The sequence below is a fragment of the Numida meleagris genome, chromosome 9 (genome assembly GCF_002078875.1).
Source record: "Numida meleagris isolate 19003 breed g44 Domestic line chromosome 9, NumMel1.0, whole genome shotgun sequence".
Taxonomy (NCBI): Eukaryota; Metazoa; Chordata; class Aves; order Galliformes; family Numididae; genus Numida; species Numida meleagris.
The window spans coordinates 10,630,399-10,657,334 of record NC_034417.1 but is presented as its reverse complement, the minus strand read 5'-3'; the positions used below and the strand labels follow the sequence as shown (position 1 = coordinate 10,657,334).

Sequence of the window (26,936 nt, the reverse complement as noted above, 5' to 3'; positions counted from 1 at the left end):
AAAGGTTGAATTTATTATTTTATATATACAAGTAAAATACTTTATTGACATGCCTCAGCAGTTGCACAGCAATCTGCACAGTTAACATGTTGAAATCCTTCACGTTTTCACACCAAGGATTCAAAGTGTCCGTGCTTTCTGTTCAGAGATTTGCAGCCACAAGTCTCAGGCCTTGATAATATTTGGGTGTACGTAAAACACAAGTTGTAAATCAAATTGTTTACAAGATGTAAATCCTAGGTGAATAAAATGTTTCTTGAGCTGGACGCTCACCCTAACCTTGGAGTCTGAAGAGAGAGCTGTAAAGGTACTAAGAAGAGCACTCACTATCCTAAATCAAGTATTTAGGAAACCTTTTGTGTCAGCCATTCTGATTACCTGACAGAGCCTTCACAGTTTCCTTGAAGTACTTCACAGTTATATCCTGAATGGAGCACACAGCACTCTCAGCTCGCTTAGTCCATTCTTCAGCATCTTTTTGCAAAGCTGCTACTCTTTTAGGTCCCAAATTATCATACTGTAAAGATTTCTGCAAAGAGACAAAATTCTAAGTTATCAGCTGGTTACCAGAGATGTGCATCTTGCATTGTGCTATACTAACAGACATTCCTAGCAAGGCACAGCACATGGCAAGCACAGCCTTCTCCTCCCATGCCAAAGTGAACCACTCCTCACGCCTGTGCATGACCCTGTTCCTCATTCTGAACTCAGAACCTTTGTTCCTTAATCATGACCTTGAAATGCTCACTTTGGATCAGTCTATTTCTTAAAATACCTTTTTAAACTACGATCTTAAAAAAATAATGACCAACTGAAGTGTTTTTCATTGTTACTAAAAGTGACTCAAACACTCTCTTCTGTGTGTTATGTTTGCTTCTATTTTTCCCTCACATGTTGACAGCACATCACCCTGTCAGGTTCTCCAGCTCGGCAGTTCTTTCACACAGGAACAGGGATATAGGAAAGAAGCATAAGAGAGTTTTTTCAAGTCCACAGAGAGTATGTATGTACAAGACTAATATTCAATTTTTTTGTTGTTTTCAAAAAGCATCCAGATGTCAAATGAGCCTGTACATCCTTCTAAATTATATAGTAGCAAACTTTGTGCTTCATCCACCCCAGCTTTTGTTTTTATTTTTCAGTACAGCATACTGCATATTTTATCTTCACAGGTTTAGACTTTGAGTTCCTAAAAGCCTTCCATAATCTAAACTTGGAATGGTTCAGCTCCTTTCTGGAACACTAACAGCTCACTGTTTGAAAAACCAAATAGTAGATGGCTCTCTTTCCCAGGGACATCATAACTTCCACTGTGTGCTTCCAGTTTAAGATGCACATAAAAGGAAATGACAAAACGACAAATTTGAGCCTGTGTAGCACAAATATAAGTCTGTTTTGTGTGGTCAGGTCTTCTCTGCCTTCTGTTTTACTTCCAGAGCTGAGGTGATATTGTGCATCAGCACTGGGCAGAACAGCGTTCTCATTGTCACAAACTGATCCCACTGAAGGCGGCACAATGAAAGCTACTTAGGTCACAGCAAATGCATCTCACTGGAAAGTAAACCAGACAGGTGGAGCTTGGGGATGTTTTCCTATTAAGCTGTCAAAATGGAGGGAAGGGGGACACTGGTGGAATAAAGCTGTGGTTCTATTCAAGCCAATACCATGGACTCCGAGATCCTCTGAGAGAAGTTCTGCCCCAACTCTGCACTTCTCAGTCACTTTTCATGACTTCTCAGGAGGAAAAAACAAAAGAAGGTGAAGGCAAAACTAGGGTGTATGAAGCGATGCCCTGCTATGTAACCTGTAAACTTCATAAAGACAGGACATACCAGGATTTCCAGTTTGTACAGTGTCGCCAGTTCCCGCATGTCTCGGAAGGGCTGCAGCAAGTACTGGTAGAACTGTGTTGCCATGGTAACCAAATCCTGATAAGCTTCGTCTTCTTCCTCGTAAACCTTCATCAAAGCCACCATTGTGTCAGTATTTTTATGCTGCTGAAGAACCTAGTGGGATAAAAGGTAAATCAAGCTTGGCTACTTTACATCTCTGTGCGCTGGCTGCTGATGGGCTATGGTGGAAGGCACCTGTAATTTGTCACCAGGTGAAATAGGCACAGCTTCCCAGCACCCCAGGCAGCCGGCAGCTGCCCCAGCAGGAAATACTATTAACACCACACTTAGGGGCACTGATTGCTCTGTACTGCGTTACGAGACTGCAAGGAGGATCATGCCCAGGGCCTCTCACAGCAGAAATCCCAGCAGCTGTGTGCAGGTGACTTGGTCGCTGCTTTTTATAAACACAAGTGGTAAATGGGAATTCTGCATACTGAAAGGACAAGGAAGGTATTCTTAAACTCTTGCATCTCTTCCACAATTACTATATACCTGCTAATAAGAAATGAGTGTCTGGACCCCAATTTTCTGACTTCAGGCTTAGAAAACAAACAGACTGGCACTTAAAAATTAGAATTCAGAATAAGAATTCTACTCCTGACATAGCCTGCAGTTAAATTCCATTGTCATTTGCACAATTTCTAATAGCTTATTCTGATCTCAGTCCTAGTGACAGTACATTTTATAATCTGTAATTCATGCAGTGAATTATTTTCTTTCTGACACATCAGTCCTCATTTGACGTCTTTAGTTGCTCCTCTGACAAAAGACTGAGCTGGAAGCTTCCCCCATTTCCTTTTGTTTACTGGCTAAAATCAAAACTTCAAAGATTTTTCTTCGACAGCACCTACTAGAGACCATGGAGCACTCTACACAGCAGGACACAGCAAGGCAGCTGAGGCCACTGAGAACCACAGATCTCCCCAGAAAGACACTGATTGGTCTATGGCTCCTTGAAGAAAGGAGAGAAGGAACAAGGGACGCTTCTTGCTACAGCAGTGAGAAAAAGCATCAGAAATGCTGGCTTGGTTGCGTTGCAACCAAGAAGCACTGGAATTAAATCATCGCCCTTCCTTCTGCCAGCTGAGCCCAACAGCAGGAGCAAAGGTCACAGCCGTGGAGGAATCTCCCCAGGGAAGCTCTGTGGCAGTCAGCTCATGGGCACTGCCTGCCCAACCTCTGCAGGTCTGGCACAGGAGAACAGCAGGACAGAACTGCAGTGTTTCTGATAACCCCTTGACATCTGTAGCCCCTCAATCAGTCCTAGGTCCACCCGGAGCAATGTAAAAGACTTTCATCCCCCCCACACAGAAACAATAGTTCTTTCTCACGAGAAAATCATTTATCAGAATTCGCTTTTTGCAGGCAGAGGGATTTTTGCTTTTGGTTGGGTTTCTTGTTTGTTTGGGTTTGTCTGGATAAAAGCCTTGCTTTCACACAATCTGCTGTTCTTTTCATGGAACTGCTTCGTCATTAGTCTAAGTGCCTTCTCTGGTTGCATTGGCAGTGCTGCCCTTGGGTTTCTGTTCTCCTTTCCAGCACTTGCTGTCTTTGAGCAAGCAAACAAATATTTATACAGTACTACTCTTGTATTACACTGGCAAGTTCTGCATTCTTCCATCCTGGCCCAGAGGACGAAACACTTGAGAAGGATGTGGATGGAGAAAGAGAATTAGCAGTGCTCTGATACTGAGGGCTAGCTTAGAGCCAGAAGGTGCGAGTTTTATCTCTGGCTTTGCTCTATAAATCTAATGTAACTTGGTCTAGATCGCAATGGAATGAGTATACGTCCCTGCCAGGCCTGCACGTGCAACAACACTTGTTATGTTTAGACACGCCTAAAAAAGCAGTTACGCTCAGCCACTAAACCCCACATTCCCACGCTGCTTGCAGAAGAACACGACGCCTACAACGTATCTCTAACTGGCCCACAAACTGTTACAGTCCTTCCGTCACAAGAACTGTAGCTTTCCTATGTAACATTGTACGAGAATACACTGTAAACTAAAGCTGCCTCTCTAAAAAGCGTCTTTCTGAAACAGTAACGGCGTCCCACAGGCTTAGCCGCAGGCGCCCAGCCCGGGCCGCCCACGGGGGCCGACCCCCCGCCGGGCCGCAGCAGCACAGCCCAGCACAGCCCCGCCCGAGGGCTCGTACCCGCCGCAGGCTCTCCTTGGCCCGGGCCAGGTGGCCGCGCAGGGCCTTCCCGCGGAACTCGTGCAGGCTCTCGAAGTATTCGTCGTCGCGGCGGCGGTCGGAGGCGAAGAGCGCGTCCAGCAGCACGCGGCCGCCGCACAGCTCCAGCGCCCAGCCCAGGTAGCGCTCCAGCTCCCGGCACAGCGTCGCCACCTCGGCCTCGCCCGGCGCCGCGCCGGGGAACAGCACGGCCCAGAGCCCGCCCGAAGCGCCGGGCAGCGAGGGCGGCAGCGCGGGCAAGGCGTGCTCCAGGCGCGGGCAGACGGCCGCCAGCTGCCGGTGGACGCCGCGCAGGGCCGGCGCCGAGAAGAGGCCGGCCCAGCTCTGCGGGGCCCGCTCCGCCGCCTCGGCCCGGCAATGGCAGGTGACGGCGAAGGCGCCCTCCGCTTCGTTCCAGCCCACCAGGAAGCGGAGGCGCGGCGGCGGCTGGGGCTCGGCGAAGGCGGTGTCGCGCACGGCCACCCACCCCTCCAGGCTGTCGGGCTGCGGCTCCATGATGGCGGACCCCGCGAAGCGGGGCGATGCGAAACTCGGCCGCCTTAAGGGAGCCGCGCGCAGCCGGCGGAGGGGCGGGGCCTGAGCGTCGGAGCGCGGGGTTTCATTGGCTGGCGCCGCTCGGGGGCGGGGCCTGCACGGAACGGGGCGGGGCGAGCGCGTCCTCGCGCTGTGGTACGGAAATAAACACCTTGCCTGGCAGGGTGGAGATGAGGGATTGTGTGCGAGGGGTGTGTGGAGGCCTGGGGCGGGAGAAAATAGAAAAAATAGAAAGGAAAGAGAAATGAAAGCAAAACAAAAGAAAAAAAGTCGTTAATTTTTGTAAAACGCAGCGGTTTTACAAAAAATAAGTCAGCCATGCTGCCTTCCCTCAGAGCAGACTCATGGTGCGCACCTCAGCGCTGTGGCCATCTCCCTGCGCCGCCATCTTCCTATGCTGCTGTGGGCCTCAGCTGTAGCTCCTCTGGCCACAGGCTGAGGCAGCTGCGTGCCAGCAGCTCTCTTCAAGCCATCGTTCCCTACTTCTCTGGCATTGTTCTCTTCTTCACCACAAAGCTCCATGCTCCTTCCCTGCAGTGCAAAATGGAGTTGCCCAGAGGCTCCCTGCTCCCACACAGCATGGGAGCTTTGGGGTTGCATCTAAATCCAGTCACAAAAGATGGTCTCTGAAAACAGGAGTGCCAAATGAGGCAGCTTCTGTAGAGTATTGCTCTTTAGGCATCTTATGCCTGCCCTGTGAATATCCCATCCTTTCTTGGAAGTTGAATGACTTCAGGAGGGTGGTATACAATAGCTAAAGTTGGAAAAGAGCACCTAGTCCAACCTTAAACCCTTCCCCATCATGCCCCTCAGTGCCACATCCACCCTGGTCTTGAACATCTCCAGGGACAGTGACTCCACTCCTTCCCTGGGCAACCTGTGCCAATGCATCACCACTCCTGAGAAGAAATTTTTCCTAATATCCAGCCCAAATGCATGTCCTGGCCTTCTCTAAGAAGCCCCTATGAAAGGACCTGCAGGCCTCGCAAGAGAGGGGGAAGTGACACAGCTTTTTGTACAGCACTTATCTCTCATCCAGGCTTGTGATCAAGGATGAATTTAATTTACGGTAAACAAAACACTATGTTCTGGTCTTTGGAAGTAAAGCTGACACTACTAATTTTTCAACAGATGAAAGCCTGTGAGATATCGTAGATTAACAACAAAGAGGCGTAAATAAGCTCCTATATGAAAAATTAATAAAATCTGTCTGACAGCATAAATGTTAACATTCCTGCAAAGGCTGCATCATTTATGTGAAAACATTACTGCTCTGATCTTGCAGATGATAGAGACACTATCAGCAGTAATGGGATTATGACTACATGGGTAGTTAACTTGTAATTCCTTACTGAAGCAGCCAACAATCGCACTGCTAAAAACGTGACGAAATGACACCGAGTGTAATTGGAATGGAGGAAAAAGCAGAGCTCTGTCAAGATGCAAGACATTTCCCATGGCACTGTCCTTTGAGCTCAAGAAATACACACTGCAATGTCCTCAAACACACTTAAATATCTCCTGCCAGTAAGGTTAGCTCACTAGCAAGTTTACAAGCAGAACATTATGTATTCTGGACAACTGAAAGGTTTGTGGGTTTGAGTGGGTACATAGAGCTCAGGTAATCACAGTAATCACAATGTTCAGCAGTAATATATGCCTATTTTTTATCAGGTGATCCACTGCTGAGCACAGACTGAAGGGTCATGTTTCTGTGAAAACACTCCCCTGGCTTGGCCATTAGCCGCTTGCTTCACTATAAATAGCTTTCCAAAAGCCCAGCATACGCACATAGTGTCAGGATGGTGTATATGCGTAAGTGCATGTAACGCATTATTTTTTTTTTTCTGAATCTGGATTTTTTTTTAGATTTTCCTAGATATCTTTTCTAGAATCTGATCGTGATTCCAACTCAAACCAGTTTCTAGTAATTTGATACACAGATGGATTTTGCCATAAAACTCCTGCAAAGAACAACACAGACGTTTCCATTTAGCTGTTCTGCTGTATGCATGTGTATATCCATTTGAATTTGTTTGTGAAGAATGCACATTTTGTGTATTCAACACAAGATAATGTGCCTAGAAACATAGCCTTGGAAATCATGTCTAGAGTCAATGACTGCACTCTGCTGGGTTTGTTAATACCAGCTCAGAAACTCAGAGTGTGCTCTGGCTTTAGTGAGGAGTCTGTATAAATGTGCCAAGTACTCCGGCTCCAGAAATCGCACAGAACCTTCAGAACTTTTTCTCGGTAGATGGTGTTCATCCTGGTGACACTCAAGTAGTGTACTGCTCAAGGACAGCTGGGGCACATCTATATTTGTGCCATTGCTCATTGCTGGCATGTCCCTATCTGAGGAAAGAGGCGGTCTAGAGTTACTGCAATAAGTCTTCCAACTGCAGTCATAGGAAAGTGGCAGGGAATTGCTTTTGTGTGAATTCATTTTTACTATGGGAAATAAATGTGAAGTTTGATGTCATCTGAGCTATCAGAAGAATTTATGACGTCTTAAGATAGAAGGCAAGTTTTTAGGTAGTAACATTCTTTGCTGTATTTTTTTGATTATTGGTAGTCACGGACTCAGACATTCTTCACTGTAATTGTATCTGCGTCTGTAAACTGAGCAAACATATCATCTGAAAATCTTATTTAGGCAGCAGGGTTCCAGACAAGCTTAATTATGCTCATTTTAATTTATGTAATTTAATTTTATTTTGGTAGGAAAAATACTTGTTCACTTTTTTAGTTAGTGGTAGCTTGCAAAGCAAGCCTTATTGTTACAATCATGGGGAAAAAAGACTTTGTGGGAGCCAGACAACATTTGCTGGTATGTTTCAAGACCTCTTCTCTGTTCCATGTTAGAATTTGCATGATTTATTTTAGCAGCTCTAGCATAAATAATAATATTTCTGCATAACTTCCGTGTTTTTTGTCTGTAGTAAGATACTGCTAGCTCTAGAATCTACATTCATTTCTGCAGTGCTAGAAGAGAACAGTGAACTTCTGTGTATACTTTCTTAGAGATCTAGGGGGCTGGACTTTTTTCAGTCATTGATATCCAGAGGGAGAGTGGGAAGTTTCTTTAGCATTTTGAGTAGATTTCTAATAAGTCACTGAATTTGTTGACTTTGATAGCTAAGTAATCCTCAGGAATATTAGTAAAATATTGATGAAACAAATTTGAGGTGCTAGCAAGTACTTGTAACTATGAAGACTGTAAAAAGTAGTTTGAAAGCAAAGCTTATATGAAAGCTTCTGCAGAAGCTTCTAAAATCCTGATGAGTGACTGAACTTTTAGCTTTTTGGGGTTTTTATTTGTTTGTTTGTTTCTGTGAGAAAATTGTTTCCGAGGTTTTGTCTGTTTCACTGAATTAGGACTAGATGTAACTAGAGATTCATTAATATTTGGCTGAAATATTTCCATGAACTCTGCTGATGGTAGTAGTCAATTGCTAGGAAAACAGAACTGAGCAGTTTTGCAGCCATGATTTTGTTGAGCAGTGGAGGGCTGGGGGGATGTCTGACAGAGCACCTGGTGGTCTCACTGTACCAGCATTATTTCATTTGCTGTTATTAACAGCGGGATGGTAGGAAGGAGTGGGCCTGGGTAGTCAGCATTAGGATTGCCTTTCTACTTTTAATGTTGTCCCACATGCATCTGCTTTATCATACAGCTTTGCATTTCACATCCATATGCTCTTTTTACACCTCCCCCATTGAACAGGTTGGATGAAGTGTGCAAGATTCAGGTCAGAGCAGGCTTCTCTCAATTCAAGGATCTGCCTTGCTTCCTGGAGACTGCATGCTTTATCATGGGGATCATCATGGATCTTTTTCTGCAAACTTCATTTATGTTAAAAAATATACTTTCACAACACCTGAGAATCCCCAAAGAGCAGTATTTATCCCTGTTATATGGAAAGGACTGGAGACCTGGAGTGAGAATAAAGCTAAAAGGAACACCAAATTTCAGTTTCAAGAAAGACAACCTGAAAAATCTAGGCAAGGAGTTTTCAGGTTATTAGCTAACATTTTATGAGGCTTCAGTGGTCACTGGAGAGGGCATCCTACAGGATCCCTGAATGACAATTCAGAAACAGCGCTTGACAGCAGCTGAAGGGTGAACAGACTTCAAATCAGTCCATCTCCAATTGCACAGAACACCACTAAATGCACCTGAAGCACATCCCAATGTAGAGCTGAAGACGGGACTACTCCACAGTCTGGAATTCAGATGTCAGGTCACAGGTGAGCCACTCAGACAAAACAAGATACAAACCAAAGAGGGGTCTCTGCTGTACTTTGCATAGAGGTGAGAAAAGCCAAGCATCCCATTAGGAAATGAAGCTCCCAGCTTTATCCCTTCCCATGCCTACCTCCAAGCCCAGAGCTGTCCTCAGCCAAACCTTTTCCTTTCTACATTTTAAAACAAGGACATTTCATGCTTGATATCTAAGCATATAACTAGTATTTTTCTTTTCTTTTACAGGACTGAGACTCATCATCTCAAAAGCCTCACAGAGGGTACCAATGTCATCTAGATCTGTCAGGGCAAGAGAGTATGAAAATAGTGACCAAGCTCCTGGTCGTTCAGCTTCTCCACCAGTCCCAAATTCTAGTGAAACTGAAGGCTTGATATTTTATCACATGGATCTTTATGGATCAAACGAGAGATTTGATATCTTTCCTGAAGAGCCATCTGGTCAAGGAAGCAGATTTCTGGGGAATACCAGAAGGGAATCTGCACTGAGTAGTGAAAAATTTCAGAACTCCCAAGAAGCTGGGTATGACTTGGAAAAGGAGGTTGCAGAGCTGGCCAAGATGTATGGGCTTGATGACGACAGAGAAAAAGAGCTTGAGCTTCTTGGAGGACATCTGGAGACAGTGGGCAGCAAATGGCTACCTGCTCACACACAAAAAGCAGGATTGCAAGACTCTGTATATAACAGATCAAAAAGCAGCTCTTCGGTGAAAGATCAAAGTCAAAGCACAGAGCACCAGGGACTTCCTGATGAGGTTTCTCAAGATGAAGATCAGTGCAAAGCCAGGGCAGAGGATGAAGCTGATAGCCACACGTGGTCCAGAGAGGGGCTTAGCAGCAGTGGCGTGTCAGATGAGCGGAGCAGCCAGACTGTCTGTGAGGAGGAAGAAACAGCGGATGTTTTTTGCTGTACTTGCAAGATACCAATCCGAGCTTTTGACAAACTGTTTGGTGAGCACAAGGATCATGAAGTGGCCCAGTTATCCAGTGCTGTGGAAAGTGAAAAGGTAAAAATAGAATAGGTGCTGTGGTACCTCTAAAGAATGTTTGGACATACTGAGATTCATACTGGGTTTTTCTGGTAGGAGGAGATTCATAGAAACATGTGCAAATTGGAAGAGCAGATTGCTCAGGTGGAAAACTTTGCCAGTCACTTGGAAGAGATCTTCATTACTGTAGAGGTAAGGTATTTCTCCTTGGGTAAACACTTTGGTACTGGGGTTGGAACTGTTTTGACAGAGTCACAGTATCTTGTTGTTAATGGCATAAGTAATTACAGTAATGGAGCACAGAGTAATCTTGGGGTTTGCCTGGACTGAGATACTCCAGAAAATTCATCCCAATTATTTTTTTTTTTAGATGGGCTAGTGAAAATACATTAAACCACTTGCATTCAGAAATAAAGGTATTCCCACTCAGCTTAACTTGGTTTTAAGTGGCCGAGGACCTGTGAGCTAACAAATCTATCCACACTGTACCATTTGTGTTCACACTATTTCATTTACAGAAGCCTTTGGACCAGTTGCACCGAGATGCAGCACTTCAGGGTTTGTGCTCCTGCATGGCTGATGTCAACTTGGCCCAGGGGGAAGGGGCCCAGCTGGCAAGTCAGGTGGAAGTAGTAACTCAAAGCACCTACTGTCTTTTCTCTGCTGCATGTGGCACTAAAGAACATCAGTGCCTGAGCAGTGGGCAGCTGCTGGCAATAGAGTCTTGTTGGCTCCTTAAATCTTCCTTCCTAATGCTTTCTCCAGCAGCGAGTGAGGATACCGGCATTAACTGCTCAGCTCCCTCCAGAGCAAATCCAGGGATCCAACTGGGTTGCCATGGTTTCTCTAGTGAAAGGATATGCTTGACTGTGTGGGTGGAAATACTTGGGAGATTATGGCTAGGATATTTCCCAAGCAGTGCTTCCTGGGTTTAGGTTGGAGACTGTTCTGATGCTCTTGACGTCTGGAACCAACTCTGACACTCTCTTTTGCCTCAGTGGGGGTGAATGATTAGAATAAACATCTAAAAATGCAAATTAGTCAAGTAACATCTTCTGTTTACTGGCATTGCATCCCTGGCAAGGAGAATTTTAGGCAGGCCCAAGAAAGACTTTTCTTTGGCTGAGTTATGGTTCAGGTCTGATATCAAACAACAAAACTCCAAATCCCTTGCAGGAGAATTTTGGGAGGCAGGAGCAGAACTTCGAGGTGCATTACAATGATGCAGTGCAAGTGCTTGCTCAGAAATATGAAGAACAGTTGGAAGCACTGGGGGAAGAGAAGAGGCTGAAGTTGGAAGCACTATATGAGCAGCTGGTCAGTTGTGGGGAACATCTTGACACCTGCAAGGATCTGATGGACACAACCCACAAGCTTTACCAGGAAAACGACAAAGTCAGTTTTTTGAAGGTAAAGAGCTTTGACTGGCAAGACCCCTTCTAAATGCTTTTTGCTGCTTGCAGGTAGTTTCCAGCTGGGAAGTCCCCAAGCAACGTTGTTGCTAGAGAGAATTTGGGGTGCCTGGTCCATGTGCTGTCACTGCTCCAGGTGCTTGGCACGGTGGCATTGACTTAGTGGGGCAACACAATGGGGCCAAAATACAGCTGCAGAGGCAGATGTTTGTCACTTGGTTGCTCAATGATTTATGAGTCTTGGTGGGGTTTAGAGAGAAGCTCACCTCAGGAAACTCTGGAAACACTTACCAGTGTTCATTGCCTCATTCAGGCTCAGCTTCTTTGCTGTACACTGGGATCACAGCAGATAAGCTGATGTATCCACTTTGGAAGATGTTTTTCTGCTCGTTCTGTTGAGCAGTTCACTTGAACAGCAGGGTCCAAACTAAAATTATGTGCTCCTGCAAAGCGATGGATGAATCCCACTGTCAAGAAGGTGCTGAGAAATATTCTTCTTAGCAGGTAGAAAAATAATTGGAAAAAAATAGGAGAATTTTCACTGCTGATTAGTGATTGCTCTAAACTGAGCTGTCCTGTGACTCGGCTGAGTGGGAGCATTTCTATAGCATAGCTACAGTAACTTCTGAACTGGACAGTAAACAAAGCAGCTCTCCAACACCTCCCATCTGTTCCAACAGAACAGCTTTGCTGTGTCAGTCCAACCAGTTGAGCTCTTTTCATGTGCTGACTTTTCCCTTTGCATCTCTGGCAATAACCTTATTTTCTCCTTATGTCATAGTTCCACATTATCGATAAGAACCATTGTTCCAATCTTTTAGGGGTGGGCCTGAGGCTCCTCTCAATGAATAGCTTTTGCTCTTGAGCTCTCAGCATCTTAGGTCTCTTCAGGGACTGAATGTTTGCCTTCACGACAAATGGCCACTCTCTGTCCCACCAGCTGCAGACCAGTGCTGGCCCTGTGTCTCATGGACTGCTCACAGTACGGTTCCCAGGTGGATACATTATGGTAGTAATTCTTAGATTCCCTCCAATGCAGACTCTTTCAGTTATTTTTGCCAACACCATTGGCTTCTGTTTGTAAAGGATGTGTTGGGACTTCGGACAATTGAGGAAGGAAAGAGTTTAGAGTCTAATTGGGTAGATGCTGGTAAGTGCTTGATGTTGCATGTTATCTTATCATAAATTGACCTAGGATCCACTTGAATGGGCTGCTACGCAAGGCTTTGCTCCTAGGGCTGAGAGCCAATTAGCTCACTCTGAGGCTGCATTTGGAACAAATTTGTATAGCATGGGTCAACAGCATGATATAGTCTGCTTCGGCCTTATGCAAAAAATGTATCTTTTCTGTCTTTAACACAAACTCTCTTTTTTTCTACAGGCAGCAGTAACCATGGTTGACAGGTAGTATCACAGTCTGGGATTTTGTGTCACATTTCTTCCTGCTAATCAGATCTATTATTGGAGACAAATTGCATGTTCTAGACTACATTCAGGCACGCAGATTTCACCTGAGCTAGTAGAGCTGTTGAAACCTTTGTATTTCTTGTTCAAAATGCAGCAAGAGAAGCTGCTCTAAGAAGTTCAGCATTCAAAACTAGTTTTGAGCTAATTTCAAAAAACCTAAAAGGAGAGTTAGAGCATGAGTAAATCACTGTTTTCAGCTTAGTCGTAAGGAATAAATTTCTATGACTGAGAAACAGGATTTCTAAAGATGCTGAAAGAAAGGCTCTGGACACAAATCTGCCTAAAACTGGTCTCCCTAACTAGATTAGCAACAAGCTTATTATGCATTAATATAGAGGGGTAGGAAATCAAGCTGTGGGTGCTCAAGACAGATTGTGAAAGCTGTTACAGCAGCTGGAAGAAATCTTAAGGCACGCTAAATCATTTGCAAAATAAAAAAATATTGACTGTCATCCATGATGAAAACACACCGAAAAGATACTCCTCTGTTTTAAGTTTACACCACCTACAACCATGAAGTTCTGAATCAGTAACAGAGTCATGAATCCTAAATAACAGGATGAAAATCGTGGAGCTAATGGCTTGCTTTCCACCGAGGGGTGCTAGGGGGAATCTCACTTATCTCATTAGCAGTGTGCTGCAGCCACCTCACTGCATGAGTGGAGCAGACAAAGTATGGTCCTTTAGTTCCATCTGCATCCAGCTATTTGGATTTGGCATTTTGGAGCAATGATCTGATGTGTGGCCACACATACCCAAGCAAAGAGCATGGGGAGGCTGAGCTTTGTGCAACTATGGAAACACTGTTTTAAGGAAATAGCTGTTATTTTGGAGTTTGCTGTTTTCCTCTTGACAACAGATTAACACTGAATGGTATCTCCAATACTGTGATACTTCCAATCAGGCATTTTTTCTTATTATTATAGATTGGAAGAATTCTTAAAGAAAGAAGTGAACTTAAAGCTTTCAACACAGCCAGACTTTGAAGAGCGTGCCATAGATTTCTCAGAAGTTGAACAACTAATGAACTCCATTAATACTATTCCAGGTATTCTTCCTATCTGATCATTATTTTAGACCTATTTACATTTAATTAACTATATGCATTAAACTGAAGCCCATTACTTCTTTTAAAGGAAAATTGCAAAGGCAGAGTTAGCTTCTCTCTGGTTTATCCTCTGGATATTTTTTTTTGCCTATATGTACAGAGATTCAGGAAGCTATTATTGGATTTTTTTTTCATTTGTTTTCAGTCTAAAATTACCAAAACTTTGAAGTTTGGTCTTCCTTGCTTTTTGCTGGGTGATTTCCTAGACAACTCACAAAGACTCGCCCCTTCTGTTCGAGGATCAGAAATGCTGAGTTTGGTGATAAATTGTCTTTCCTTGTAAGTGCTTGAACAAACTAAAGAGGGGCACCAGACTGTATTAAACAACCTGCCCAGCTTTCATATGACAGTGGCTTGCTCCTCTGCTACTTGGCAAACATTTTTCCTGTCACCCACAGGAACCAGAGCAAAACCCAAACAAATTCCTAATGATCAAAAAAAAAAAAAAAAGAAAAAAAGAAAAGAAAAGAAAATGTGAGAGAGTAAACCATTTCTGGCACATTGCAAATAGTAAGAAATAGTCAGACAATACATTTTTTTTTCTGCACACACACTGTGGTGGTTCGCTGTTGTTTTCTTTTTAAAATAAAATAGCATTTGCCACTAGTTTGTTTGTGCTGCTGACCTTGTGCTGGATAGCTTTTCCTTCATCTTTCCTCCACAGGATCCTCAGCAGCAGGGTTAGTCCACAGTGCTGCAATGCCTGTTGGAATGTTACTCCTGCAGGGCTGTACCAGCCAGCCGGAGAAAAGTAGCTCTCAGAGGCAGGGGAGATGAAGCTTACAGATGAGTGGGCTGAGGCTTATGTTATTTTGTTTTTTGATTTTAAGCAAGACTTAAGTTCATATGTCAGAGGCCTGATCATCATCTCCAGATATTTAACGGGTCAGTTCCTAACTTTTCTCAGTGTTGAGAGGAATATGACTTTATTCAATGCCCAGATATTGTGTTTACTCTTTTGTGGGAGGAGAAGTGTTTGCCAGTGAGTAATAGATCGTGCTTCTTATACATTCAAAAAATGACCCTTTTTCCCCTTCTGCAGCTCCTTGTGCCCCTGTGATCAATCCCCAGGCTCCCAATGCAGCAACTAGCACCTCACTGAGAGTTTGCTGGGGCCTCTTCTCAGATGACATTGTGGAGTGCTACCAGCTGTGCTACAAACCAGTGAGCAATGAGAGGCACAGTGATGAACAAGCAGGTAAAGGAAACTGAGAAACAAGGGGACACCTCAGTCCCCACTGACAAAAAAAAAAACTGGTTCCAAAATGCCCCTGGATTTTGCTGTAGTAACCAGTTCACCTTCCGTAGCTACTCCCTCTGCTACCGACATACATGACATCATAGCTCTAGCTTCTGGCTTTGTCACTCTTCCTCTGCCAAGTCTGCCATGCTGTCAGCTGCAGCAGGACCCGTCACAGAAGCAAAGGCAGGACCAGGAGAGCAGCTGGGATAGCAGGAATGGGAAGGGAGCAGAGGAGAGAGCCAGGTCTCAACAAAAGCATTTCTTTTCCGGGGGACAGGAATTGCATTTAAACACACATGCACCACTTCAACATACAGCAAAGCACTGTATTTTTAGAAAGCAAATCATCATATAATCGGCATGCCCGCTTAAACCCCCACAGTCATTTTACAGTTTATCTCAATGCTAATAATAGGTTGCAATTCTCCATCACCCACACACCCCAAAAAGAACCATCAGTCCATCCAAAAATCTCCCAGATTTTGATAAAACTTCATTTGCTAATAACAGTGTTTCAGAACCTTTTGCTGAAAACACCCAGAACTTCTCCAGCTAGAGAACTCCATAGAGTGCTAAAGGGCCAGTTCAAAAAGAGAAGCAGAATCTGTCCAAATTTCATAAAACAAAGAATGCCATATGAGTAGTGAAATTGCTTCAGCTGGGAGGAGCTGACCAGATGGCATCCCCAGTGTGGGAATGCACAGGATCTTTTTCAAAAAATAAACCAATGACAGGTGGGTGATTTTCCTTTCTCTCTCTTTTTGGAGTGATGTTGCTCCCACAGAGACTGAAGCATTATCTGATTTCTGCCTTCTTAGAGGAAGGCATGGTGAAGCAGCCTAATCAAAGGCTAGGGAGAATAGGAGCTCTTGAACTCAGCACACAAAATAAGCCGCAACTGCATTACTGGAGGAGGCTTGGGGGGAGGGTAGGTAACTGTGTAAAGGCACTGTAAATGCTTTGTTGTTTCCATTTCAGAGCATATGCTAAAAGTCAAAGAAACATACTGCACCATTTCTAATCTGTTGCCGAATACACAGTATGAGTTTTGGGTCAGCGCTTTAAATGCTTCTGGCATCAGTCCACCAAGTGAAAGAGCTGTTTATGTAACAGGTAAACATATTTTGTTCATGTGACTGTGTGATCTTCATAGTGGAATTCACAGTAGCCCCTGGATTTTATGCCAGTAATGCTTTCTGGGTGCTTTGTTTCCTCTTGTGCAAGTTTTCTGACTGCGGGGGAGTTTCGTACTTTTAATGGAGAGACTATCAGGCCAATTGCTCCTTCTTAAGAATTTAAGGAATGGAAGCACAAAGACAGAATAATTTTTTAATTTAAATATAAGCTTGTAGGAGACCTGGGAATAGAGCTCAAGTCTCCCAATTCTTCCAGGTGGATGCCAGCCCTCCTTTTATTGCTCTGTAGGTATTTTGTGAAATCACCTGCTATGCTGTCCTTTGTAACTGCAGTTTAGTCAAGCATATTTTGATTAGTATGGCTTGTCTTCAGTAATTCTTCCCCTAGCTGAACCACAACAAAATTAAAAATAGATCCTGGTTCTCTTTTGTGAAATTCTGACATCAAATTGAGCAAGACAGAGTGAGATTAAGAAATCTGACATCTTAGAGCAGAGAAGGAATGCACCTTTATAGCAAAGATAAAAACAATGAGAGAAAGGATGTATAACCATTCTCTGTCACTGTTCATTCTCTGACTAATTATCTTGGAAACTTTATAGTCCAAATAAAGTATTTTGAATAGTACTATTGATCACCATGCCTGCTGTTTATTGTCCACTGGGGGGGTAGCTTTCTTTGACTATATATTGCTCTATTTAAAATATCTTCAAGCCATTGCTTAAATTGCTCTTTTGTCCATTTTTTAGCTCCTTCACCACCCATCATTAAGAGTAAGAAGATACGAAGCTGTGAAAATGCGGCACTTGTGTGCTGGGAATCTAGAGACGTTAATCCTGTCGATTCCTACACGGTCGAATTGTCCAAGCTGACAGATGAAGAAAATGGCAACGTTATCACTGAGTGAGTCACTATTCTACCAAGTCCATAACCTGTAATGAAGAAATCATTTCAAGTCACATGGTTTCAGGTAGCACTAAGAAAGGATCCATAGCCCTTTGGTCAAAAGCCAAAGGCAATTTATTTAGAAAAGTACAAGTCTAAGGCCGTGCAGAACAACTTCTGAAACTGTGGACAACACTGGGCTGAAGAAATGGATTTCATGATAAGCATTTTAGTAGCCTATGATTGGATTTGCTTGGGGTAGGGAGTAGAAAAACTCAGATGTGATTACAAACTAGCCTTGACATTATCAGTAACAGTAACATCAGGAACATATATTCAAGCTTTTGATTCTTAAAAAATGTACTGGATTAAAGTCAGGCCAAACCACTTGGTTATGGAGGTCCCAGAATGGTGCTGTAAGAAATACGCAGCTGGGTTAGCTCTGCACTTCAGCATCTCAAGGTACAGTGAAAGAATCTTCTCATCCTTTATTTTTTTCCCACTATCCTTAACCCAGCCAAAATGGAGAAGTACATAAAATCTAATCACAAAAATCTACTTCTGTTACAATGACAATCAGATACCATCTCTCTCCCTGGAAAACAAGCTGGATTTGGCAGTCCACCCATCAGATTTTAAGAATTCAGGAAAATTAAAGGAAATTTAAATAATTTGATGCAGTTTTAAGTGATAAGTATGTGAATATTTCATACCAAATTATTTAAAATAATTTTATTTTCGTGTTTACACACTGTTCATGAATATCCTGTGGCATTTTTTCACTTTTATTCTCTGCTGGAAACAGTTTGAGGACATTTCCCATTTCAGAGCTGCAAAAACATCTTTCCATATTAAGTTTGAAATCTAAAAATCCAAGTTATGGTGCCTACTTGTGAGTGGTCAAATGAGATAAGAGTATTTTCTCCTTGTCCTTCATTTTGCCAGGAACTTCTGTTAGGAACTGGATGTGACCACTTACAAGGAGCAAACTTAAAATTTGTTTTACATTTGTAGGAATTCACCTTTAGAAATTTTCCTGTCAGTAAACTTAGTTGTATACATGTTTGGAAAATGAATATAAAGGGCATAAAGGGAATGGCAGAAATAAAGGCAAAAATTTCAGACTCTCTTACTCCTAAAACTAGCAACTTTTATTCAAAAGGATGAAGTCTTGTTAAAGGGTTATAAAAGAAGCTGATCGTGTGATTTCTTCTTTGTTCAGAAGAATAATCTCGACCTTGTTCTCCACCTTATCATTTTCTGTGAATTTATTTTCTGTAGATCTATTGTTGGGATTCCTAATTGTGAAGCCCTAATTCACCTGCAGCCAGCACAAAGCTACCACATTTGTGTTAAAGCCCTAAACCTGGGTGGTTCCAGTGAGAGAAGTGAACCTGTCCTGATACACACCACAGGTATTGTACAGCGCGGATCAACTCCCACTGCCTACTGTGGCATCTATTGTCTCAACAGAAATCTTCCTGCTGGTTTCAGTGGTGCCTGGATCGGGTCCTAATCTCTTACTTCTAATTACCCACCTGGTAACCTTTTAGAAATGAAAAAAAAAAAAAAAAGAACAAAAAAAAACCACCACCTTTTGTAACAGTAAGTGCATCGCTCTGTAAGTCAGATTTTTGTTCAGTTCATTTGAGACTTGAAAGTTACTAATTTCTAAACATTTAAAAAGACTAGATCAACCCAGTGATACTGGATATCACTAGCTTGCCAAGTTGTGACGCACCAGGGAAGAGAAAGTTGAGGTGTGATTTTACTTTAGTTCAAGAGATTACCTTGTAATGCAGCTGCTGGAAAGCATGGCTGAGACAGTCGGCAGTTTCCAGGATAATATGGATATACAAAACTTCCTGTGTATACATTAGCACATCTCCACTTTGGCTAGGGGAAGCTCTGAAGGCTTCTTTATTTGTTGGAAAAAGGTAGTCCAGCATTCAACTGGGAATTTTGGTTTTGGTAACTATCACAGTACTGTATTATCATCTCTGCTCTTACTGCCACACTAGACAAGCATAAACCATCTCCCCCAAGAGGAAATTAGAAGCCCTTTTCCCTCCCAGCCTCTAATCACAGCTTATTTTAATGGCTTATTTGTAAACACTTGTTTTCATCTTTACCACTGCAATAATGGTGCTTCAACATCGCTGGGACGTCCCAAACCTCCCATTTCACTCACAAATGCCCATGTAAGAAATTAATCTACAAATGAGCTTTTACACAGCTCTGGCTACACTGGTAACACCTCAGTTATTCTTAAATCCCCAAACAGGAAGACCCTAATTGCGTGATTTTTGTTTGTGTCTATTTCAACTACTTAAATCAAAGTCAATATTTGAAATTACCCTTTCTGCTAGCACAGCATACATTTGTTTTCAGCAGCACATGCCTTTAATTGCTCTGTCATTGTTTGTATTGTATTTGCATTGAAGTAACTTGCAGTTTGATTATAATGATTTCATTTTGAATTAGCATGGAGAGATTTAACTTCTCAGAGTCTATATTACGCAAACAGCTGTAACAATTTGCTCTGTCAGCTGCAAGATCTCACCTTCAACACTGGGAATGACCTTTGATTCTTGCTTACTGGGGTTGGTACACAGCTACAAATCACAAACAGAATCTGTGATGCACATGCCTGCTCAGCAGAGTGCTGTGTCTCAGACCTGTTTCATGAAGTCTCCAAAGACAGAAGTACTTTCACCTTGGCTTAACTGTTCTGACTCTTGGAGGGCTGCTGTGCTGAGGAGCTGCTGAAGCAGGAGGGCTGTGTTGGGCTACAGCTCCTGGGCGGTGGCAGGCATGCACTACCAGGGACACTGCAGCAGCCTTTTCAGCAGTCACTCTCTGGGGAAGGCAGTTCCAGAGTCTCTGGCATCAGTGGCATCCAGCCTGCACTCTTGTAAAGGTAGGCAGAAAGGAGAGATTGAACTGAGTGACCACTGGGGAGGGAACCCCACACTGGTCCATTGCGTATGTCACCTTTGTAGTCATCCTTTCTCTTCAAAATATGTCTAGCGTTTATGTGGAAGAGTGGAGCAATGGAGAGGACTTGAACCTCTCTACCCCTTCCTTCTACTTTTAGAGGCTAATAAAAACATATCATTTTACTTCTGAGGAAGATGACTTGGAACTGGATGGTCTATTGCAGGAAGGAGCTGTCATCTTTGAATAGCTGCTTCCTGTGCAATGCCTGCAGCTTTGAACCTTGGCTGGATTTAAAATGAGGCTAAAGCCCATTTTCTGCTTTTCAACAAAGCTGTAACTAAACGGTATTAAGCTGGAAGTTGTTTCTGTAACACCCATTTATTTGAAAATCTCAAAATGGACAACCTTGTCCTCTCAATGTCAGCCAGATTCCTTCCAGAATGCTAGCTATTCTTTTTGTGGATCCAAACATTTCCTCCCCACCCTTGTTGCAAACCATAATGCCCTAAGCAGTTGCTGTAGTTCTCACGCATTCTTTTCTCTTGCAGGCACCTACTTCTGTCTTAATGAGGACACAGCCCATCCTTTATTGGCAATTCTAGATGATGGATTTACAATTGCATGTGATGAACTGGAAAACCCGGAGTGCGATCTGCCTGTCTATGATAACAGCTTTACAAGGTAAACATGACAATTTCAGTTTCACCAACTTCCATTCATTTCTGAAGCTTCTTCCTGCTTAATTCTTTACAGAGCCCAAAGAAGCCAGATGTGTCACCAAAGAAAAATCAAAACCCATTTATTATTAATACAACACTTAAAACACTTCTTTAATTACTAGTTTCTCTTTAATTACAGTGATCTAGTACTTGCACATTTCTAAGACATGAGGAGCTGCTCCTTTCTGCTGGCTGTTGCTCTCTCCTCCTTGCCCCTTTCTCTGCAAGATGCCAGGGTGATACAGGCTTGTACATGAGGCTCTGCCCATCTTTTCTTGGTCTCACACATGGCGATTTGAGGGCTGTTCTTATAGAGCTCTGTTCAATGGAAGCCACTGAACACAGAATACAGAACAGACAGACTAAACACCACCACCACAAACACTCCTACTGGTGCCTTAGGCTCTTGAACCTGTTCTTTAAAAGGAGCTTCTGTGGCATGAAGCATAGATATTTTTTTAAATAGATGCCAGAAGTATCTAATGGGGTTTTCAGCCAGTTCTCATTCATTTTGTGAGCTGAACTCTCTCTCTCCAGCTGCTCTTTGGAACTTAAACATCACTTGGGAGTCAAAGCAAGTTAGCAGAGAGGATTACAGATGCAGCCAGCCGCAGTTATGTATAAATTTACTTACACACGCTGGACACCTTGTGCTAAATTTGAACAGGTATTATGTGCCAAAGCAAATGCCGAGGGAAGAAGAGGGTTCTGAATACTTACCTTTTGCTGAAAAATACTGCTGAGTTGGCCAACTCTTTGCTTAGCTCATGCTATTTGGGCTAACAGATTTTTGTTTCAAAATAGAATCAGGCCCAGTGTTACTAGGGAGCTTTGTTGAAAAGAGTCAGGAGAGGATTCTCTTCATTAAAGTCATCATGATGAGTCTAAATGGGATTTCACCCACCCTTCTACAGGGTGCTTTTATGTTTCACATAAACAGCCAGCCGGCACTTATCTCATTCTGAACTCTGAGGATGATTTTGATGCCACTGTAAACTCTCATAAGCCTCTTTCATGCCAAGATACTGTGGAAAAAAAAATATAAAAAGCTCCCATGTTGAAATGACTAATACTTACTCAAGGAAATTACATAGCAAACTCTTCTTTCTAAAGTCTGTGTGATCTCCAGCGGGCTAATATGCTTCCTAACCACCCCAGCTCCTACAGGCTGATTCAGGTTTGCCTTGGTGGCTTTGCAGCCCTCATTAGTATGGTAATATTTTGTTCACAGATGTTTGCCCATCCATTTTGCATCATTCCTTTTCAAGCTGTAGCAGCATAGCCTGAGTTTCAATTTCATCAACCTTTAAGCTATTCTCACTACATCTACGTGCACTTCTAAGGAACTGTACGTTTAGTTACGTGATTGCTGCTGAGGTGGCACAAAGTACAGCCCGCACTCACTGTTCCCGTGCTTACACACCAGGCCCTCATCATGCTAAATACAGTATCACTTGCAGGCAGATGAGCTCAGTGTTCTAGCAACATCCTTTGCCTTTTAGTTTACATCCCTACACGATCCTACCACAGAAACATACAGGCTGTGACTCTGCATCCAAAACTTTAGGAGTGTTTTGAAACCTGCTATGCCCTGTGATGCAGGAATGACAGTTAATATAAATATACGGCGTAATTTTCCTGAAGCAGAACTGGGATGTAGTCTTACTGGATTCAAGTGGCCCTCTTAAACTGAGTTAGGGTGTTTCAGAAGCATTTGGTGCTGCCTGTTTTACCAAATTCTCCTGCTTCAGAATCTGCGTTTTTGTAGACTTGCATCTTCAAAGCCCTCAGTTCCTTTGACTCTGAAACTGTGCTTGTAAGTCAAGCTGATGGTTCTCTCTGAGCTGTGTTGCCTTTATCTCTCCTACCCCTCTTTTTAAAGGATAGGAACCACAGCCTACTATCAAAACTTTTCATTGCCCAGGTGCCTAAATACATTCCAAGGTCTGCTACCACGTTCAACACTTGCTTGTCTATCTAACCACAGCACAGGCTGGTCTCCCCCTCCCCAGCTGACCCAGAATTTTCACTGTTACAATGCTGCATTGCTGATGGTACCTGACACTTAAGCCCTGGGTTCTGTGGGAAGAAAATACAAAGCATGCAGATTTTTTTCCGCTGCTACACTGGGATTCACCAAAGCACTCTTTTTCCCCAGAAATCTCAGGCAGCACAGGATGCTATTCTCCCTGTTCCTGAAAGTGCCAAGGACATTAATTCATACAAAGCTACCCAAAGATAAAACAGAATAGGAATCACAAAGAAGCCTGCAGGTTGCGTGTGGACTTGTGTGGACTTCACTTTACTGAAAAACTCATGCTGTGCTGCTAAGGAAACAATAAACATGACTTTTATTTATTGATATGTAACATCCAGGTACACGACATAGCTAGCATTGCAAAGAGTTCCTGCCAGAGCATATTCCTGTCTCTCTCACAGGTGTATTGGGATCCTGGGCAGTCTGATCCCTTTTCCAGGAAAGCATTACTGGGAGGTGGAAGCTGAGGAAGATACAGAGTACAGAATTGGTGTGGCTTTTGAAAACACTCCAAGACATGGTTACCTGGGGGCAAACAACTCATCCTGGTGCATGAGGCACATCATCACACCATCAAGGTAAGGGCTGTGGAGGCTACCGCTCTCCTATAGGAACACCTCCTACACATACACCCGCAGGATGAGCAGCAAAGAGCTCCTACCTGTGGGAGGCAGCCAGAGTGCTTATATCAAAGCACAGGCCAAACACAAACTGGGGCCTGTGATTATTTCCACCACTGGCACTGTGAACGAGTGCTGGAATGATTCTGGAACCTTTAAGCAAATCCTACTGCTTTGTGCCATTCTCACATTGTAAGGGGCAGTCCCAGCAACAAATCTGAAGTCCACATCACCTAGAAATTACGTTATCTGGATCAAACCATTTGTATGAAACTTGTTTTCTTCTCCTCCTTCTGGAGGTTCCTAACCACCACACCCGCATGCAGAAATGCCAGACCTCCCTCATGCCTCAGCTGCATCCACCGGCTCTCCCCTGGGCAATGACAACTGAATTAGCATCACCTTTGAATTGCACGTGCAATTTGGGCACACCATGCAACATCCAGGAGCAAGAAAACAAGTTCCATCCCAAACATACTCCAGTAATTCCTATTGCCAGCGAATGGCCTCAGCCTGTAAGAGTTACCAGTGTGGTGCCAGGTCCCCTTGAACGACACACTGAGTGCCCCAGCACGCACATTGTCAGCAGATGGTAATGATGACACAGCATGGTGCCAAAGCTTCCTGTCCTCTGTCTGTTGGTATGGAGGGAGAATATTAGACGTTGCTCGGTTGTCTAGAGAGCACATTCCCAGATGCCTGCTGCTCACAGCTCCCCAGCCATTGGCCTGCTGCATAACCAAAGTTCTTAGCAATGCTGACATTTGCCTCCCACACAGCAAGAAACGCTGGTTAATGAGGGAGACTAAACCCACTGAAGTTAATGACTCTCCCATACACTGCGGGAAGGCTAATTTGATTTCCTTGCTACATTGATCTAAGAGGTACACTGAGGTTTGCTCTTACTCTTCTGGAGCAATAAGCATGGACTTCAGGGAAGAGAAAACAGAGCCAGGCTGTTGCTCAGTTTGAGTCACTGTCATACCCATTTCTGCAGGGAAATTTTCTAAGGTTTGCGTTGTGTGGGTGGACGAGGTGGTTAGTGAAGAAGCTGGCCCTTGTGAAATACCACATAACTTGCTTTACTGAATAAATATTCTCATTTCTCCCCAGAATGGTACACGTTCCCATAAAAGTCTCATATTTTTGGTTGCAGCGTGCCACACTAGGGATAGCTGATTGAGTAACTGCTGAAGAATCTGGGCATTACTCAAACAGTGACTACATGGGAAAAAGGGCTACTCTCATGACAAGGCAATTATTTACAGAGCATCTTCCTGGCCTCCATTAATACACAGGACAGGAATCATGATTAGAGGTCACCCTCTAGTAATTGAAGATTGGAAAGTCCCCATCAACAGCACCCTGGCTGAGCAGCATGAAGTCTTGTAAGAAAAAGCAGCCAGAAATATCATTTAGAGAACAAGGCTTGAAATATGACATCAAATAGCCTGGAGGATGCCGAGTCACACTGAGTCAACCAGCCTCTGCCTGAGGGATTATGTTCCCTCACCGCTGCTGCATCTGAGGGCGTGAGCATTTCCAGTTCCTGTGCCTTTGGCAGGAAAGAGAGCTCAGTATCACAGGCCCTAGGGAGTAAGTGGGAAGCACAGCAGGGCTTGGGAGGACAGGACTGAGTCATATCACCAATTCTCTCCTTGGCTGCACCTACAACTATGAAGCTGCAAGACTGAGGAGAAGACAAGTGTTGCTCTGGGGAAAGCCTAACTGGCCTGGCAGAGCACAGCTCCTTCACAGAGGAAAGGACATCTTCGGATAAAGCTTAGTAGCTGGGAAAAATGGAAAGTCCCTTTGACTTTGTCCTGTACTAAGGTCACTACCTGCCCATTTTCAGCCAGGTGTGGATATGAAGGCCCGTTACATGGGTGAGGCAGGCAGGTCTGAGCACTGAGGGATAAGGCTGTGTGGAAAAGCAGTGTACAGCATTGCTCAGCAGAGTGGATGGGACTGGGGCAATAAACATGAGACACACAGGAAGAGGGATAGGACTGTCTTTACCATGCATATGAAGCAGGAAAACATACCCTGAAACATGCCTGTGTGCAAAGTGCCATGGGGTATTTTTGACTGTGTTTCTTGCCCACAGGCACAAGTACGAATTCCTGCACAGTGGGATGACACCAGACATCAGAATTACTGTTCCCCCCACAAAGATTGGCATCCTACTGGACTATGAAAGCTACAGACTGTCATTTTACAATGCTGATATTGCCCAGCACCTTTACACGTTCAAGTCACGCTTTCAGCATTATGTCCATCCCTGCTTTGCCTTGGAAACACCTGGTATCCTAAAGGTACATACTGGTATTACAGTACCCCCATGGACTGCCCTCCTATAACCTGTGTTCCTCAACAGTCCTACCTACATATAAGGAACACTGAGAAATTCTCTCTTTCAGCATTGCCCCATCATGCTCCCTAAAAACCAGCTCTCCCAAGACAGCAAAGCATCCCTGACCCAAACAAGCTGTCAAGCCTAAGTCCTTGGACAATTTAATCTCATCTTAGGCAGGATTTTAGCAGAAAACCATTACAGTCACAAGACTCATCAGCACCCTGGAGCTGTTTGCAGAATTCTTTAGGGTTAGAAACAGATAGCATCCTTCCCACAAGTGACACCAAGCATCAGTGACAGACGGATTCCTGGTTCCCCCAATATCCATTTTATGTCTGGGGAACACCCTCGCTCCACAGCAATCATTAATTCCGCTCTTATGTCTTCTGAGAAGCTAAAAATTCAACAAAAAGCCAAAATAGCAAAAGGCATAATCACTACACAGATGCTAGACAAGGCTGAAAACACTCTAACCATGAAGCTGATCTCACAATCAAGTATTCTTGTCACTACACAGTCTGCACGAGATAATCAACTACACCTCCCTTGTGCATGAACTGTTAGCACATACCATACACAGCAGGAGGACTGAAACAATGAGGCTCACTGAAATAATCAAGCATGCCCTAAAGTCTCAAACATGAAAACAAAAAAAGCCATCCTTACCAAATGTCCATGCTTCTATTTATTTATCTAGGGAAAAAGCAAAAAACAAAATTACATGGATGCCTTTTGCAGTGCTTGGCTGCCCATACAGAAAAGTCTAAATCATCCTTTCTTACATTTTTCTTTGTGACTATCCTCACGTCTGCTTTGGTATGTCCTGCGCTCACAAATTCTTCCCCCGCTCCTCAGCACAAAGAGCTTTTGACCTCTGATGCTGCATCCCTGAAGCTTGGGGCCTCCATTGTGTGCTGAAAGTAGCAGCACTGGCCCAGTACTCAACTGAATTGTCCCTGTTTAGACTTCACTTCCAGATACCAGACAATTGGATAGGTACCACCTGTCGAGCGGGCCTGTCTAACTCTTAACAGCCTCACTTGTGGGTGTCAAAACTACCAGAATTCAAGCAAGAGTCATTAACAGACAGCTTTTCAACAGATTTATTGCACATTCATTACAAAAATAATTGGT

At 43.7% G+C, this 26,936-nt stretch overlaps 2 protein-coding genes across 2 annotated transcripts in view; one reads left to right on the top strand and one right to left on the bottom strand.

Moving 5' to 3' along the window:
• The window catches only part of WHAMM (WAS protein homolog associated with actin, golgi membranes and microtubules), a 13,343-nt gene extending 8,689 nt beyond the window's left edge, over positions 1-4,654 (bottom strand). The window contains exons 1-3 of the mRNA XM_021407668.1: positions 4,053-4,654; positions 1,833-2,006; positions 379-529 (exon numbers count right to left, since the gene is read on the bottom strand). Coding sequence (XP_021263343.1) covers positions 379-529; positions 1,833-2,006; positions 4,053-4,586 — 859 coding nt within the window. The 5' untranslated portion in view covers positions 4,587-4,654. The remainder of the gene's footprint in view (positions 1-378; positions 530-1,832; positions 2,007-4,052) is intronic.
• On the top strand, positions 4,086-26,936 carry FSD2 (fibronectin type III and SPRY domain containing 2). Its single transcript, XM_021407667.1, has 13 exons — positions 4,086-4,211; positions 9,118-9,896; positions 9,975-10,070; positions 11,055-11,288; positions 12,672-12,694; positions 13,684-13,805; positions 14,908-15,063; positions 16,087-16,221; positions 16,994-17,147; positions 18,411-18,544; positions 20,618-20,750; positions 23,228-23,404; positions 25,554-26,936. Exons 2-13 carry the CDS (start codon positions 9,159-9,161, stop codon positions 25,804-25,806), a joined length of 2,355 nt encoding a protein of 784 aa, XP_021263342.1. The 5' UTR covers positions 4,086-4,211; positions 9,118-9,158; the 3' UTR covers positions 25,807-26,936.